The following is a 14,485-nucleotide window of genomic DNA, read 5'->3' as shown; positions in this document are numbered from 1 at the left end:
TGAATCCTTAAGGGATTTAAATCGTATTCATTTTAAATGTGCTTTGATTTGTAGGGACAAAAAGAAATCTGGAGTGGCATAATCAGGGCTGTAGGGTGAATTGGATAAGGTTTCTCAACAAAATTCTTGATACATTCCTCACTGTCCTCAGAGAATGAGCAGGTACATTGTCATATTGGGAAAAAATCTCAGTGCAACTTTCCTGGCCTTTTTCCAATGCAGTTTTCAATTTTCTTATAACTTCTTCCTAATAAGCCCCTGTGATCATCCTGTGCTCTCTGAGAAAATTTCAAAACTACCTCTTTGGAATCCTAGTAAAACAGTTGCCATTACCTTCTGAGCTGACCTCTCTGCCTTGAATTGAACTGTCCCAGCAGATCCCCTCAGAAGCCACTGTTTTGTTGGAACCTTGTTTTGAAGGCACTCTAAAGTGAGACAAGGACAAATGTACTACTGAGAGAACTTGTCTGCAGCCATCTGCTGATTGCAAAGGCGTGTTTAAACACATTTTGTTTGCAGTGAATCTGTACTGCTCCAGTATGCACTGGAATCCTAGTAACAATGGCTTCTGACTTAGCTTCATGCAGTATTGGATAGTCAGCAAAAAAGTTAGCAGCCATACCAGGAGACAGAACCAAGAGACAAAAGCACATGGTTAAACCCAACTCACCAGTGTTCTAGATATGGGTGTTCTTAGACATGGGCTTAAAAATAACTGATTTCAATATGTTTAAAAAAATATGGGTAGGTGGTAAATAGTGAATTTTAACAGAAAGTGGAAACTGAAAAAAATTGATTAGTTGGAAGATTTAAAATCTAAATATAGTAACTCAAACCTTAAAAGATGGATTTAATGCATTAGGTACAGCTAAAGAGAGGAGATTGGTGAACTCTCTATGAGGAAGGAGAAAAAGAGGAAATTAAGACTGGGAAAGCACTTAGCAGCTACCCTTCTAAATCCTTAGTGATGAGGAACACATCTGGGTAAACACCACCTTCCAAATCTGATAGAGCTGTATCTTGAGTCCACCATTAACTAACTGCATTACCTTGGGCAAGTTACTTACTGGCTTAGCTCCCTCTGGAAAATGGGGTTAGTAATACTGGCATGGCAAGATCCTAATACTGTGATCAGGCACTCCATAAACATTGATATTCATGATACTTTATTAAATTAAAAGTAAAAGCAAACTACAATAAAGTATGTATAACCAAAACCCAGTTGCCCTTGAGTGAATTCCAACTCTTGGTGACCCTATGACCCATGTGTGGCAGAATGGAACTGTGCTCCAAAGGATTTTCATGAACTGGGTTTTTGTTTTTGTTTTTTTTAATTGCCGGGCCTTTCTTCCAAGGTACATCTGAGTGAACTCAAACCTCCAATCTTTCAGTTAGCTGCTAAGACTTTAATCATGTGTACTACCCAGCCTGTTTTCTGTCAAAAACATATATAGGTCCACAGGGAAATATCACAGAGGTGTATAAGCCACTGTGCCCGCTGTAGCTCTCTGGTTTGTGGTCCTGTGTGTGGTATCTGTTTTCTAACTGTTGCCTAAGTACATTTTCTATTTTTTTTTTCTACAGGCATGTGTTAATGTATAGTAGTAAGAGAATCAGGAAAATATTGGTCTGTTTACCTGTTTATGTGCATACATACCTAAACTCACATGTGTAACTAGCCCTTGTAACTAGCCCATCCACTTCCTGTTCCTGGGACAGAACTGTAGGCTACTCTTCTTTGCAGCGCCATCCCAAGGTATGCCAGCTCAGGTTTCACTGGCTTGAGGTCCTATGAATCTAGATTCGCTTTAAAGGGAAATTTATGGGCTCTTGCAGTCTGAGGTAATGGACAGCAGGTGGTCATCACCTGGCATATGAGGCCTTGAGCATCTGGAGCTGTAGCGTGGAGGCCTTGCTGTGGTTACAGTCTCCCTAGAAGCGCCCCCGGCTGTGATGACTAGAGAAAAGCAAGGCTGTCCACCTCCTTGCTCCTCTTCTTTCTGAAACCCTCACTTCCTGCTCGCTGCCAGGCTGTGGGGGTTTCTGAGGACAGAAAAGGTGTGATGAGGCAGTGCCGTGAGGCTGGAGGGCCCTGGACTCAGAGTCGAGGTGTGAGTGCAGTGCCCATCCCACCTCTGCTGTTTGTGTCTAGAAGTGCCACCCACCCTCACTGGGCTTATGAAGTGGAAGATCTCTGTGTTGTCCCTCCTGCTCAGGCCTGGCACATGGATGGTATCAAGTCTAGCCCCAGCTCTGGCACTGCTCAGAGGAGAAAGCTGAGGCTTCAGAGGGGGAGCGAACCTGCGCTCAGACTTTTTTTTGTGTGGCAGTGGAGTTTCCATGAAACATTGATAACCCCAGGAAGGTGGTAACCTTGTCTCCTGCTCATCGAGAGACAAAAGGAGGGAGGGACCTTTACCAACTACCAACTCTGATCAGACACCATTCCAAGAACTTCACATATATAATCTCATTGAACCCTCACAGCCACTCTGTGGAAATGGAATGTCTATCCTGTTTTACAGAGGAAGAAACTGAGGCTTTGAAGGGGTGAGGTAACTCATCTAGAGTCAAACAGTCAGGAAGTGAATGGAGGAGCAGGGCTTCAGCTTAGTTCATCTGATAAAAGCGTTTTCATTTTCCTTACTCACTCTGTCTGGCACCTAACCAAAACCAGTTGCTGTTGAGTAGATTCCCAGTCATGGAAGCCCCATTCATTTCAGAGTAGAACTGTGCGCCACAGGCTTTTCAGTGGCAGTGCCCTTTCAGAAGCAGATAGCCAGACCTTTCTTCTGAGGGTCCTCTTGGTAAGTTCAAACTGCTAACCTTTTGGTTAGTAGCTGAGCGCTTAGTCATTTGCATTGCCCAGGTACTCCTGTCTGACACATAATAGGCACAAATGAAAACTTGCAAAAGTCCTTCCTATCACTCCCACTTCCATTGTCCCTAAGTAGGTACTGTGGGCCTGTTCACTAGGAATGAGGGGGTCATGTCCCAAGTGAGGTGCAGGTGTGCTGAGTCAAGCCTCTCCCTCTCTCTGGGCCCCTGTCTCCTCTGGTGTGTGCTGTTAGAGGGACACAATCATGGCTGTGGACGCACTGAGCCACTTGGCATGCCATCAGCTCCACTCTGTGATGATTTCATTCTCCCATTTTACAGTCTGTCAGATTGTCACACTGGGGTGGTTTGCATGGCGTTGTGATGCTGGAAGAAATGCCAATATATTAAATACCAGCAGGGTCACCCATGGTGGACAGTTTGCAGCGGAGCTTCCAGACTAAGACAGACTAGAAAGAAGCAGAGACAGACTGCTTCTCAATGTTTAGCCACTGAAGCCTTATGAAATAGCAGGCTGAACATCATTAGCTATAGTGCTGGAAGATGAAAACATGAAGAAGAGCACCAGAATATTGTCAGCTAGAGTGTCAGAAGATGAGTCCCTCAGGATGGAAGGCACTCAAAATATGAGTGGGGAAGAACTGCTTCCTCCAAGTAGAGTGGACCGTGATGACCTGAACAGAGTAAAGCTTTCAGGACCTTCATTTGCTGATGGGGTCACAACTCAAAGTGAGGAGAAATGGCTGCAAACATCCATTAATAATCAGAACATGGAATGTGCAAAGTATGAATCTAGGAAAATTGAAAGTTGTGAAAAATGAAATGGAACACATAAAGATCAATATAACCTAGACATTAGTGAGCTGAAATAGACTTCTACTGGCCATTTTGAATCAGACAGCCATATGGCTTACTATGCTGGGAATGACAAATTGAAGAGGAATGGTGGTGTATTCATCATTAAAAAGAACATTTCAAGATCTATCTTGAGGAACAACACTGTCTGTGATAGGGAAATATCCATAAGCCTACAAGGAAGACCAGTTAATACAACTGTTATTCAAATTCAGCACCAACCATTAAAGCCAGTGATGATGACATTGAAGAATTTTACCAACGGCTTCAGCGTGAAACTGATCAAACATGCAATCAAGATGTATTGATAATCACTAGAGATTGGAATGCAAAAGTTGGAAACAAAGAGGAAGGATCAGTAGTTGGAAAACATGGCCTTGGTGATAGACACTAATGACTGAAACCAGAGAGCTGTGGGGTGACTCCAAGAACATCATACAGGGAAAAAGCAAAAAGTCATTTAAAAGACAGGGAAGAAAGAAAAGACCAAAATGGACATCAGAAGAGACTCTGAAACTTGCTCTCCAGTATAGAGATGTTAAAGCAAATAGAAGAAATGAGAAAGTAAAAGAGCTGAACAGACAATTTCAAAGGGCAGATTGAGAAGACAAAGTCAAATATTATAATGAAGTATGCAAAGACTTGGAGTTAGAAAACCAAAGAAAAGAACGTGCTCAGCATTTCTCAAACTGAAAGAACTGAAGAAAAAATTCAAGTCTCTATTTGCAATATTGAAGGGTTACTTAGACGCCATTCTTTATTTCATACGTCAGACATGTTGTCAAGGATAGAACAGTTCCTGGAGAAGGACATCATGCTTGGTAAAGTTAGAGGGTCAGAGAAACAGAGGAAGACCTCCAAGGAGATGGATTGTCACAGTGACAGCAGCAATAGGCTCAAGTGTGTATTAGTTGTGAGGAGGGGACAGGATGGAGCCCTGCTTCATTTTTTTGTGCACAGGGTCACTGTGAGAATGGACTGGACAGCAACAAACAATAATAACAAATTTTACAGATGTCTGGAAGTTTCAGATTGTGAATCTCCCCACCTTGCTAACTGCAAAGTCTGTGACTGCAGTTCCGAGGCCAATTCTGGCTTGTTGTCTGTTTTTTCTAAATAAAGTTTTATTGGAACACAGCCCCATTCATTTCCTTACACATTGCCTGTACATCTGTTGTCTACGTATGTATTGGTTGCTTTATTGGTACAACAGCAGTGGAGAGTAGTTGGGCAGAGACCATTGTCTTCTGTCTGGCCCTTTAAAGAACAGTTAGTGACCCAGCTCAATTGTGAGCCCCACGCTTGCTGTGTGAGTTTGGCTAATCACTTGCCCTCTCAGAGGCTGCTTAGCCACCTCCTGCGGGCTATAGTGATGCTCAGAGATGGTGCCTGTGAAATGTTTGTAAACTGTAAAGGGCAGTACCTTATCACCAATCCTGGCACCTGGCAGGCCCTCCAAGTCTGCTTGTTGATGAGTGAGGAGGCAGGCATCATGTAGGCTTTCTTGGACCGGCTTCTAGCTGCTCCTGAGCTGCAAGGAAGCAGCATCTGGGCCAGAGACGCTGAATGCATCATTGTCCCCTCTCATGCAGACCTGGCAGCTTTCAGTGTAAATTAAAATTCTTGTGGGGAGTCACCTTATATGTGGTGCCACTTTATAGCTAAGTCATTACGGTCATTTGCAAAGCTCTCTGGTGTGTAACTGGAACCATTTGCTTCAGATTTGCTGACGGTGACCTCATTGAGGAGTCTGGGTTATGCATTTGGTGATTTCTGAGCACTGGGGTCTTCTGTCTCTGCACTCAGAGTCTTCCAGGTCTGAACCTTCCAGGCCCAAATGCCTGCCTCCTTGTCCTGTGCTGAGCATGAATAGAAGTAGGAGAAGAAAGTATTGTCACTGCCATCATTAGTTTTTGAGCTGAGTCCTGGTGTGGCGCTGTGGGTTAATGCACTGCACTGTGAAGTCAGTAGAACCACAAGGTTGGCAGTTCAAACTCACCAGCCGCTCCTTGAAAACCCTATACAGGGTCACTATGGGTCAGAACTGACTTGACAGCACTTAACAACAACAACAAATGCCATGTCAGACATATTGGTCCATAAGCTCAGTAATTGTTACCACAAACTGGAGGTTGGTGCTGTCAACATTTTAAAAATGAGAAAACCAAGCCTGGAAAAAGAAACGAAGTCAAATCCTTGCCGAGCCTTGGGGGTACCACAGGTTCTACTGAAGATTTACTGTGTGTTCACAAGCAGGTCCTTTGCCTCTCGGAACCTTCATTTCTTCATCTATAAATGGAATAGATGATCTTTCTGTTCCAGCCCTGATTGTCCAGGCTTTCTCACCAGTTGTGAAGATGACTACAGGACCTTCTCCAAGCCCCAGATAAGTTTCATTTACGTGGGGAAAGTCAGGCCCAGAGTCTTCTCTTGGCCCCAGTAGCACAGAAGGAGACAGAGGTTGGCTGGGTACCAGCCCCTTCCCAGGGCATACCTCATTCCCTGCTTCAGGGCAGCTGAGCTGACTTGCCTCCTCACTCCTTTGCCTTCTCTGAGAAAGAATTCATCCTGGATTATCAGGTAGCAAGCAAGCTGGACCTCACCCATCTGGGTCTTGTGCCCCAGAGGACAGTGAGGAAAGATGCCAACAGGCATGAGGACAGTGCAGTGTCTTCCTGGCAGGGTTAGGCCCAGGATGAGCAGTGATGACAATATCCTGGTTATCCCAGTGGCAGCAGCATCTCGGGGATACTTCACTTTAATAGATTTCAACCTGTTCTGTCCAGTTATGACTAATGAAACCAAACCGGAACAGACCCAAATGTGTAATGATATGATACTGAAATGATAATCGAATGGGGACCTTTATGGGTTGAGACCCTACTAGAAACATAATTTCCTTCTGAGAAAACAAGAGCAAGTGTGCGTATTGAATCACGACCAAATCTCTTGACCAGCAGAGTCAGAAACACTGGTTCCTCGATCAAAGATGGTTGCCAACTGTGCAGCTCTGTTATTTTATGTCCCTCTGTGGAGTAGAGAGGCCGATGTTTGATCAGAGTGTTGTTAGGGTCACATCAGACCAGGACTCAAAGGCTTGGAGCATCAGGCAGCCCCCACTGTGACCAGAGCAGCTTCTTCAAGCCTCCCTCCCAAGGTTGACTTGTGTGCTTATTGCAGGAAAACCTCTTAGTGTAGCCAACCGAGAAGACACCAAAAAGTTCCAATTATTTGCTGAGTAATTTCTATTTTTTCCCACAGAGGTGATGGGTTTGCATCTCAACTCAGCCTGTTACTCCCTGTGGCGCATTGGGCAACCATTCTGAGACTCTGTGTCCTTGACTGTCAATGGGATGGTCTTACCCATATGGCAGAGTTTTCGCAAAGGTTAAAGTTTAGGAGTCCTATTAAGGGTCTTAATCAGACAGTGCTTTTACCGCCCCCAAAGGCTCTAGAAAAGAATCATCATTTGAATCAAAGGTGGGGAGGCTTGTTTGGAGGTCCCCAGTTCCTCATTGCTTGGCTTAGAGGCAGCAGGACGGAACTTGGGTCTGCGTTTGGGTTGTGGCCCCACCTCTTACAGACCCTGAGCCTGGTCCAGGGCATTGATCCCTCCAAGCCTCAGCTTTCCTAATCTGCAAAATGGTCATAAGGAGTCTCCTCCTGGGGATGGGTGTCCATCACACATGAATGTGCCCAGCCCTTAGTAAGGACTTTATAAATGTCCCATCACCTTTTCAAGTGCCCAGCTTCCATCTCTCCATGCATGCTACTCAGTGAGAAATCCAGAGCCCCCAAAGGGCCTAGAGGATCTCTAGACAGCACTCAGAACTGCCCCCCATCGACTGGGAAAAAGGCCCTGGTAAATCAGCCCTGTGTGATGACTAAGCTCTCTTTGCTCCAAATGCTGTTAATGGTCATAAAATTATCCACAGTTTTCTGAGGCCCAGTCCCAGGACTTGCCTCAATGGGACAATAAAGTCGCATTTGGAAAAAGCAGCAAGCGCCAAGCAGAGCGGAGTGAAACAAGCGGCAGCCTGCTCTCATTAACTCGGGCCATTCACATTTGTTACCAGGGATTTCTTTTTAATTAAAAAGCAGTCAAGTTATTAAAAAATAAACTTGTGAGGGGCTGGCCAGGGAGCAGCCAGGACTGGTAAGTGAGTGTTCCCATAGCAGGACACAGGCCAGGGCTCTGGCTGGGAAAGGGGTGGAGGTAGAGTGCAGATATTTATCTGAGTCTTGGCAGGAGGATGCTGGGCTTGGGACCTGAAGACGCTTCTGGGCCCCTCATCTGTCCTGGGATCTGGACACCCTTGTAGTCTCAACTGAAAACTGTGAAGTGCTCTGTAAGTCCAGAGTCATGGACAACAGGGTCTGTTTAACACTGTGTGTCTAGACTTGGCTGAAGGGCCTACCTCAGGGCAGACTAGAATTAGGGCTTGGGGCAAGTCATCCTTAGAGGTGGAATTAGACTCTTGACTCTCTCAGGCTGCTTCTTATTACACAGCGATTAAGATGTGGGATTTACAAACAGCATGAGAGGGCTTAAAAAAGTTCGTGGAAAAATCTGTTCTCTTTTTATTCCATTTTCCATGAACTTTTTGAAGTCTCTGCGTAGTTAATATAGAAAGTCTGCCTTGAGCATTGTGCTTTTTGAAAGAAATACATTAAAACCTGTGAAAGGTGGAACTGGAAAGAGGACTGCCTTGTTTTTCCAGGCCTCACAAGTTTTTCACCTTTTGATAGGGTGCAGTCTTAGCACATCCCAATCACATATACTGGAAACTACATTCTTGAGTTTCCCTTCTCTGACAGGTGTTTTTTCCCCCCTGTAACAGGTTCCAGCTGTTACAGCTATAATTATATTTATATGGGATCAATTTGACCACGACAACTCGAGAGGTTAGATAGGAGGATTAGGAGGCAGCAAGTGAACAGTGGCGGGGAATCACTTGCAAAGAGGGGCAAGCATGGTTGCACAATTTGAAGAATATAATCAATGTCACGGAATTGTACATGTGCATTGTTGAATCCATACTGAAGACCACAGCCTTCAGTATGGATTGAATCTCAATGTAAAGAACACAAAAATCCTCACCACTGGACCAATAAACAACATTCTTATCAACGGAGAAAAAAATTGAAGTTGTCAAGGACTTCATTCTTATTGGATCAATTATCAACACTCACAGAAGCAGCAGTCAAGAAATCAAACAACATATTGCATTAGGCAAATCTGCATAAGGCCTTTTCAAAGTGTTGAAGAGCAAAGATGTCACCCTGAGGATTAAGGTGTGCCTGACCCAAGCCATGGTATTTTCAATAACCTCATATGCATGCGAAAGCTGGACAGTGAATAAGGAAGACCGTAGAAGAATTGACACATTTGAGTTATGGTGTTGGAGGAGAATATTTAAAGTGCCATGGACTGCCAAAAGAACCAATAGATCCGTGTTGGAAGAAGTGCAGCCAGAGTGTTCTTTGGAGGCCAAGATGGCCACACTTTGTCTCTCATACTTAGGACATATTGTCAGGAGGGAACAGTAGCTGGAGAAGAATATCATGTTTGGTAAGGTGGAGGGTCAGAGAAAAAGAGGAAGACCCCCAGCGAGATGGATTGGCAGAGTGGCAGTATCAATGGGCTCAAGCGTGGCAACAGTTGTGAGGTTGGCCCAGGATGGGGCAGTGTTTCATTCTGTTGTGCATAGGGTTGCTATGAGTCAGTACCGACTTGATGGCACCTAACAACAACAGCTGTTGAACGGGTGTGTCTTTTGCTCTGTAATATATTCAGCAACAACAAAAAAAAATAGAATACAGCATAAAAGAAAATACACTATTACAAAAAAGAGGGTGGCCTTTAAAAAAAGGCTGTGTGTGTCCTTCTCTCTCTCTCTCTCAGACCCGAGCTGAAGAGTCTGCTCACATTTTACCAATTGCATGACTTGGGTGAGTGAATTTGTCTCCTTGAACCTCTGTGTTTTGTTCTTCACAAGGTGGGGATATAAATAGCAATAATAATAACTCCCTCTGAAAGCAATAGTGAAGCTCAGATGAGATCATACATATAAATCACTAGCTCAGAGCCATTGTTACTGTTGTTGTTGTTAAAAGTACTATCCAGTCGGTTCCAACTCATAGCAACCCTGTATAGGGTTTTGGAGGCTATACATCTTTGTAGGAGCAGATAGCCTCATACTTTTCCCACAGAGTTCCTGGTGGGCTTAAACCGTGTGGTTCGAAATCCAGTACTTATCCTACAGAGCCACCGTGATCCCTAGAGCAAACACTGCTAAACAAATGTTTCTGCTGTTGTTATTGTTACATTTAAAGGTTTGGTGATGTTTTCGTAGCATTTTAATGGTTTCTCTTGCTCAGTTCGTGTTGAGAAGACTGGACAACAGTTGGGCCTATTGATCATCTCTGATAGTGGTGATGTGCTATGAAGTCGGTTCTGACTCATAGTGACCCTGTATGTGGTATCTGAGGCTGTAAGTTTTTATGGGAGCAGAAAGCCTCATCTTGCTCCCGCAGAATGGCTGCTAGTTTCAAACTGCTGACCTTGTGGTTAGCAGCCCAACTCGTAACCACTATGCTACCAGATCTCTAGGTAACTTTATAAGGCGTTCTTGTAGTATAGTAGGTTATGAGCTGAACTGCTAACTCTGAGGTTAGAAGTTTGAATCCACCAGCCATTCCACAGGAGAAAGATGAGGCTTTCTGCTCCTGTAAAGATTTACAACCTCAGAAACCCTATACAGGCTTGTTATGAGTTGGAATCAACTCAGTGTCACCAACAGCAACAGGGCACTTCATACTTTTCAAAGTGTGGTGCTGCAGGATAAGCACTGGACTGCTAACTGCAAGGTTGGCGCAAACCCACCAGCTAGTCCTTGAAAACTTTAAACAGGGTTGCTGTGCGTTGGAACCAACTCTACCAACCAACAACCAACATTTGACAAAAAGAACAATTTCCATTCCTGGAGCAACTACTAGATGTCTGCACTGTATGAACCTCCACAGCCTGCTCCCATAGCCCCACAGCGTCTGTGCAGATTTGTTGTGACCAGCCCGTTTTATACAGAGAAGCTGAGGTCTGCCCGGCAGGGACTTGACTGAGTCACTGAGTTCATTTGGGGCCGAAGTCCTCACATGGAAGCCCAGCAAGCCCTAATGCCCACATCCTTTCCTCCTTAGCAGAACCCTGTGAGGTGGCAGGGCAGAAAACTTTAAAAGATAATGTCTCCAGATTAATCTCATCACTCTCCAGATGACAGAACAACGCCAGAGAGGACAGTGACTTATAATAGTCATGTCTTGCATTTTTATTATACTTTATAATAGAGTTTTTCAAGGGCTTTCACATCAACTGCCTGAGTTAATCTTCACAAAAACCCAGTCATCTGGGCAAAGTTGGGCCTAGGGTCAAAGCATGGAGGATACACTGGTGTTAATAACACCTCACTGTTTCCATGGTGTAATGCAATTTGGATAACAATGTAGATCTAGCTTTGATAATAATAATAACAAATGCTGTTTAGTAAGCATCTAACCAATAACTAGGTGACCCCACTAGGTGAGTCAGAGTAGAAGGATGCTCCACAGAGTTTTCAAAGAAGAAAATTGATTTTTCAGAAGAAGTCCACCAGGCCTTTCTGAGGTGCCTTGAGCACCTTTCTTTCTCCTTAACCGCCAAGCTCCTTAACCATTTCCACCACCCAGCGTCCATCATTTCAGTCATGCTCACTCTGTCTGTTGACCAGCATCAACTCTAGATTCACCAATCCCAACAGACTTTCTAACATGCTCTCAAATGAGCCCACTGTGTATGTATAATAGAAGATAGCACACGGTAAGCTAGAAGAGACCAGGATTTTGTCTTATTCACCAGTATGTCCTGCTCCTAACAGAGTATTTGGTACATAGTAAGTGCGTCATGTTTGTGAAATGGTCATTTACCCACTGAGCCTCAGCAGCAGCATCTGAAAATTAGGGATTTTATTACTGACCTGTGGGTGATTATGGAAATATAAAATGAGGTATCCCAGGGGCCTTGAACAAGGAGGGGCTCAGTTAGTATTGGATTTAGGGTGCTCAGTCCCACACTGTACCCCAATGACTGACTTCTCCCTGTGCAGGCCAACCCCACTCATTTTGTCTCCCTTTCTCCCTATCTTTCTTACCCAGTGAACGGAAGCTACGGCCACTGCACCCCAGGTTCAGAGAAGAAGAGCCTGCTGGACATGGACCTGGTTGAAGGCCCCAGCCCCACGTGCCGCCAGAGCCTGTTTCTCCCTGCGGGAAGCCCACCGCTTCGTGGTCACCCCCCAGCCTGTGAGAGACTGCTGCATTTTTCTAACCCTGACAACAGGTATGTGTCCTATCCTCACCCGCCAACTGCTTCCAGAGGCTACTACTAGACGCCAAGGCCCCAGGGACCTCTTGCCTCGCCTAGTCTGCCTGGCTCGTGGAACACCTGGAGAAACTGAGACACAGGACAGCAAGGGGCTGGCTAGTAGTAGCAAAAAGATGGCTGCTTGGTCCAGAACCAGGCCTCATGAGAAACACAGGTGATATTATTGAAGTGCATTTTTCCATTCCAGAGGCTAGGGTGGCTTTTCACAGGGCATCAGTGAACTGCAGAAGAGGAAGATTCAGGGGTGGGTCTGGGAAGGGAAACCCTGGTTCATAGAGTGTCAAATCCTGGACTGCTCTTAGGGTGGAGAGGGATTCTCCTCTGGGGTTCCTCTCCTTCCCCAGGCACCTCTCACCCCACACGACGCCTGCCTAGTTTTACATCTAGTGCAGAGACCAGACCATAGGTGGGTGTCTTTAAAGAATAGAAGTTCATTGTGTCACAGTTCAGGAGGCTAGGAGTTTGAATTTCGGGCTCTGCTCCTGGAGAAGGTCCTTCCTTGTCTATTTCAGCTTCCAGTAGCTGCAGTAATCCTTGTAGATGCACCTGTGCCTGTCTGTCTCCCTCTTCCCCGTGTGTGTCTCTGTGTCCATGCTGCTCTTGATAATGACCAGAAGTGATGAGATTGAGAATCCACCAGACTCAGGCATGGCCTAATTAACATAACAAAGAAACCCTATTTCCAACAGGGTCATATTTACAGTACAGGGACCAGGATTTCAATGCATACTTGGGCAGGGGGTGGCACCATTCAGTCTATAATACCATCTACTCGATGCTGGAACATTTCTAGTGACATACACATCTAGACAGCTGTTCTGTCCAATTGCAGAGTAGGCTGAAACCTGTCTCTGTGACCCATGCAGAGGTTTGAAGACAGATAGAAGACAGACACAAATAGGCCTCTGTGTGTACCCACTCAGTCCCTGCTACCTGGGAGTGCTTATAGACCAGAGGTTCCAGAAACTGAGTTAGTGGCCCATTTGTGGTTCGTTTACTCACCAGCCATTTCCCAAGTACCTACCATGTGCCGGGCAGGTGGTGGGAGTGCTTGGTGAAGAAAGCCAACATCTCCTCTGATAGAGTTTACATTCTAGTAGAACCGCTACAAGGTGAGCTATTATTAATGGAAAGAAGGTGATTCTTTCCACTTTGAATCCTTTTTCTTTGAAGGTTCTGATTCCCTGTGGCCTTGTTTGATGTTTATTTAGATTTCATCCTTATTTTGTCATTGTGTACTGTCCAGTCTCATAGTGACTCTGTAGGACAGAGAAGAACTCTTCCATAGGATTCCATAGACTGTCATTGTCAGGGGAGCAGATTGCCTGATCTCCTCTTCTGCAGAGCCACTGGTGGATTCAGCCTTTCAGGTCACAGCCAAGTACTTAACCATTGTGCCACCAAGGCTCCTTGTGTATTGTTTAGTAATCGTTAAGTGCATTTATCTGCTTGATTACTCACTGAAGCTTCCCCAGCTGTTCCCATTTCATTCTCTCTCAGAGTTAAAGCTATGCTAACCTTCTGAGCACTGAGCCAAGTGGGTGTTTTCTGTTGTTTGTTTTTTGTAGATATGATCAGAACTATCCAACCAAAGGTCTTTCAACAATCCAGGGTATAGGACATTCTGTACTAAGAACCCTAGACCAGCATCAATCTAATTACTTCTACCCTGCTGCCAAAATAGCTGAATTTGATTGGATACTTTTTGCTAGGTGTCGTTGAGTCAGTTCCAACTCATATCTATCTCATGCAAATGGAATGAAACGTGGTCCAATTCTATGCCTTCCTCAGAGTTATTAGTGTTTGAGCCCATTGTTGCAGCTCCTGTGTCACTTCATCTCATTGAGGGCCTCCCTTTTTGACTGACCAGAGGATGTCCGTCTGCCATGATTGTTTCCTCCTGGTAACTTGTCCAAAGTATATGAAACAAAATCTCTCCATCCTTGTCTCTAAGGAGCATTCTAGCTGCACTTCCTCCAACACAGATGTGTTCATTCTTTGATAGTCCATGATATATGAATGTTCACTACTCTTCACCTATACCATAATTCCCACCGCTTGTCTGTCAATTTATCGTACTGTGGTGGCTTATGTGTTTCTGTGATTCTGAAAGCTATGCCAAGGGTATTTTAAATACCAGCAGAGTCACACACAGTGGATAGGTTTCAGCTGAGGTTCCAGATGAAGACAGACTAGGAAGAAGGAGAGATAGACTACTTCTGAATATTTAATCACTGAAACCATTATAAATAGCAGAGGAACACTGCCAGTACCAGAATATTGAATGTTGAAACATGATGAAGACCACAAGAAAATTGTCAGATACAGTGCTGAAAGATGAATGCCTCAGGTTGGAAGACACTCAAAATGCAA

The 14,485-nt window shown here is 44.7% G+C and overlaps 1 protein-coding gene across 1 annotated transcript in view; it reads left to right on the top strand.

Moving 5' to 3' along the window:
- The window catches only part of GLIS1 (GLIS family zinc finger 1), a 427,670-nt gene that overhangs the window by 257,960 nt on the left and 155,225 nt on the right, over positions 1–14,485 (top strand). Inside the window, exon 2 of the mRNA XM_006839786.1 lies at positions 11,884–12,067. Within this exon, the coding sequence (XP_006839849.1) occupies positions 11,884–12,067 (184 nt within the window). The remainder of the gene's footprint in view (positions 1–11,883; positions 12,068–14,485) is intronic.

This window comes from Chrysochloris asiatica, unplaced genomic scaffold (assembly GCF_000296735.1).
Source record: "Chrysochloris asiatica unplaced genomic scaffold, ChrAsi1.0 scaffold00026, whole genome shotgun sequence".
Taxonomy (NCBI): Eukaryota; Metazoa; Chordata; class Mammalia; order Afrosoricida; family Chrysochloridae; genus Chrysochloris; species Chrysochloris asiatica.
This window is presented reverse-complemented; position numbering and strand designations above follow the sequence as displayed.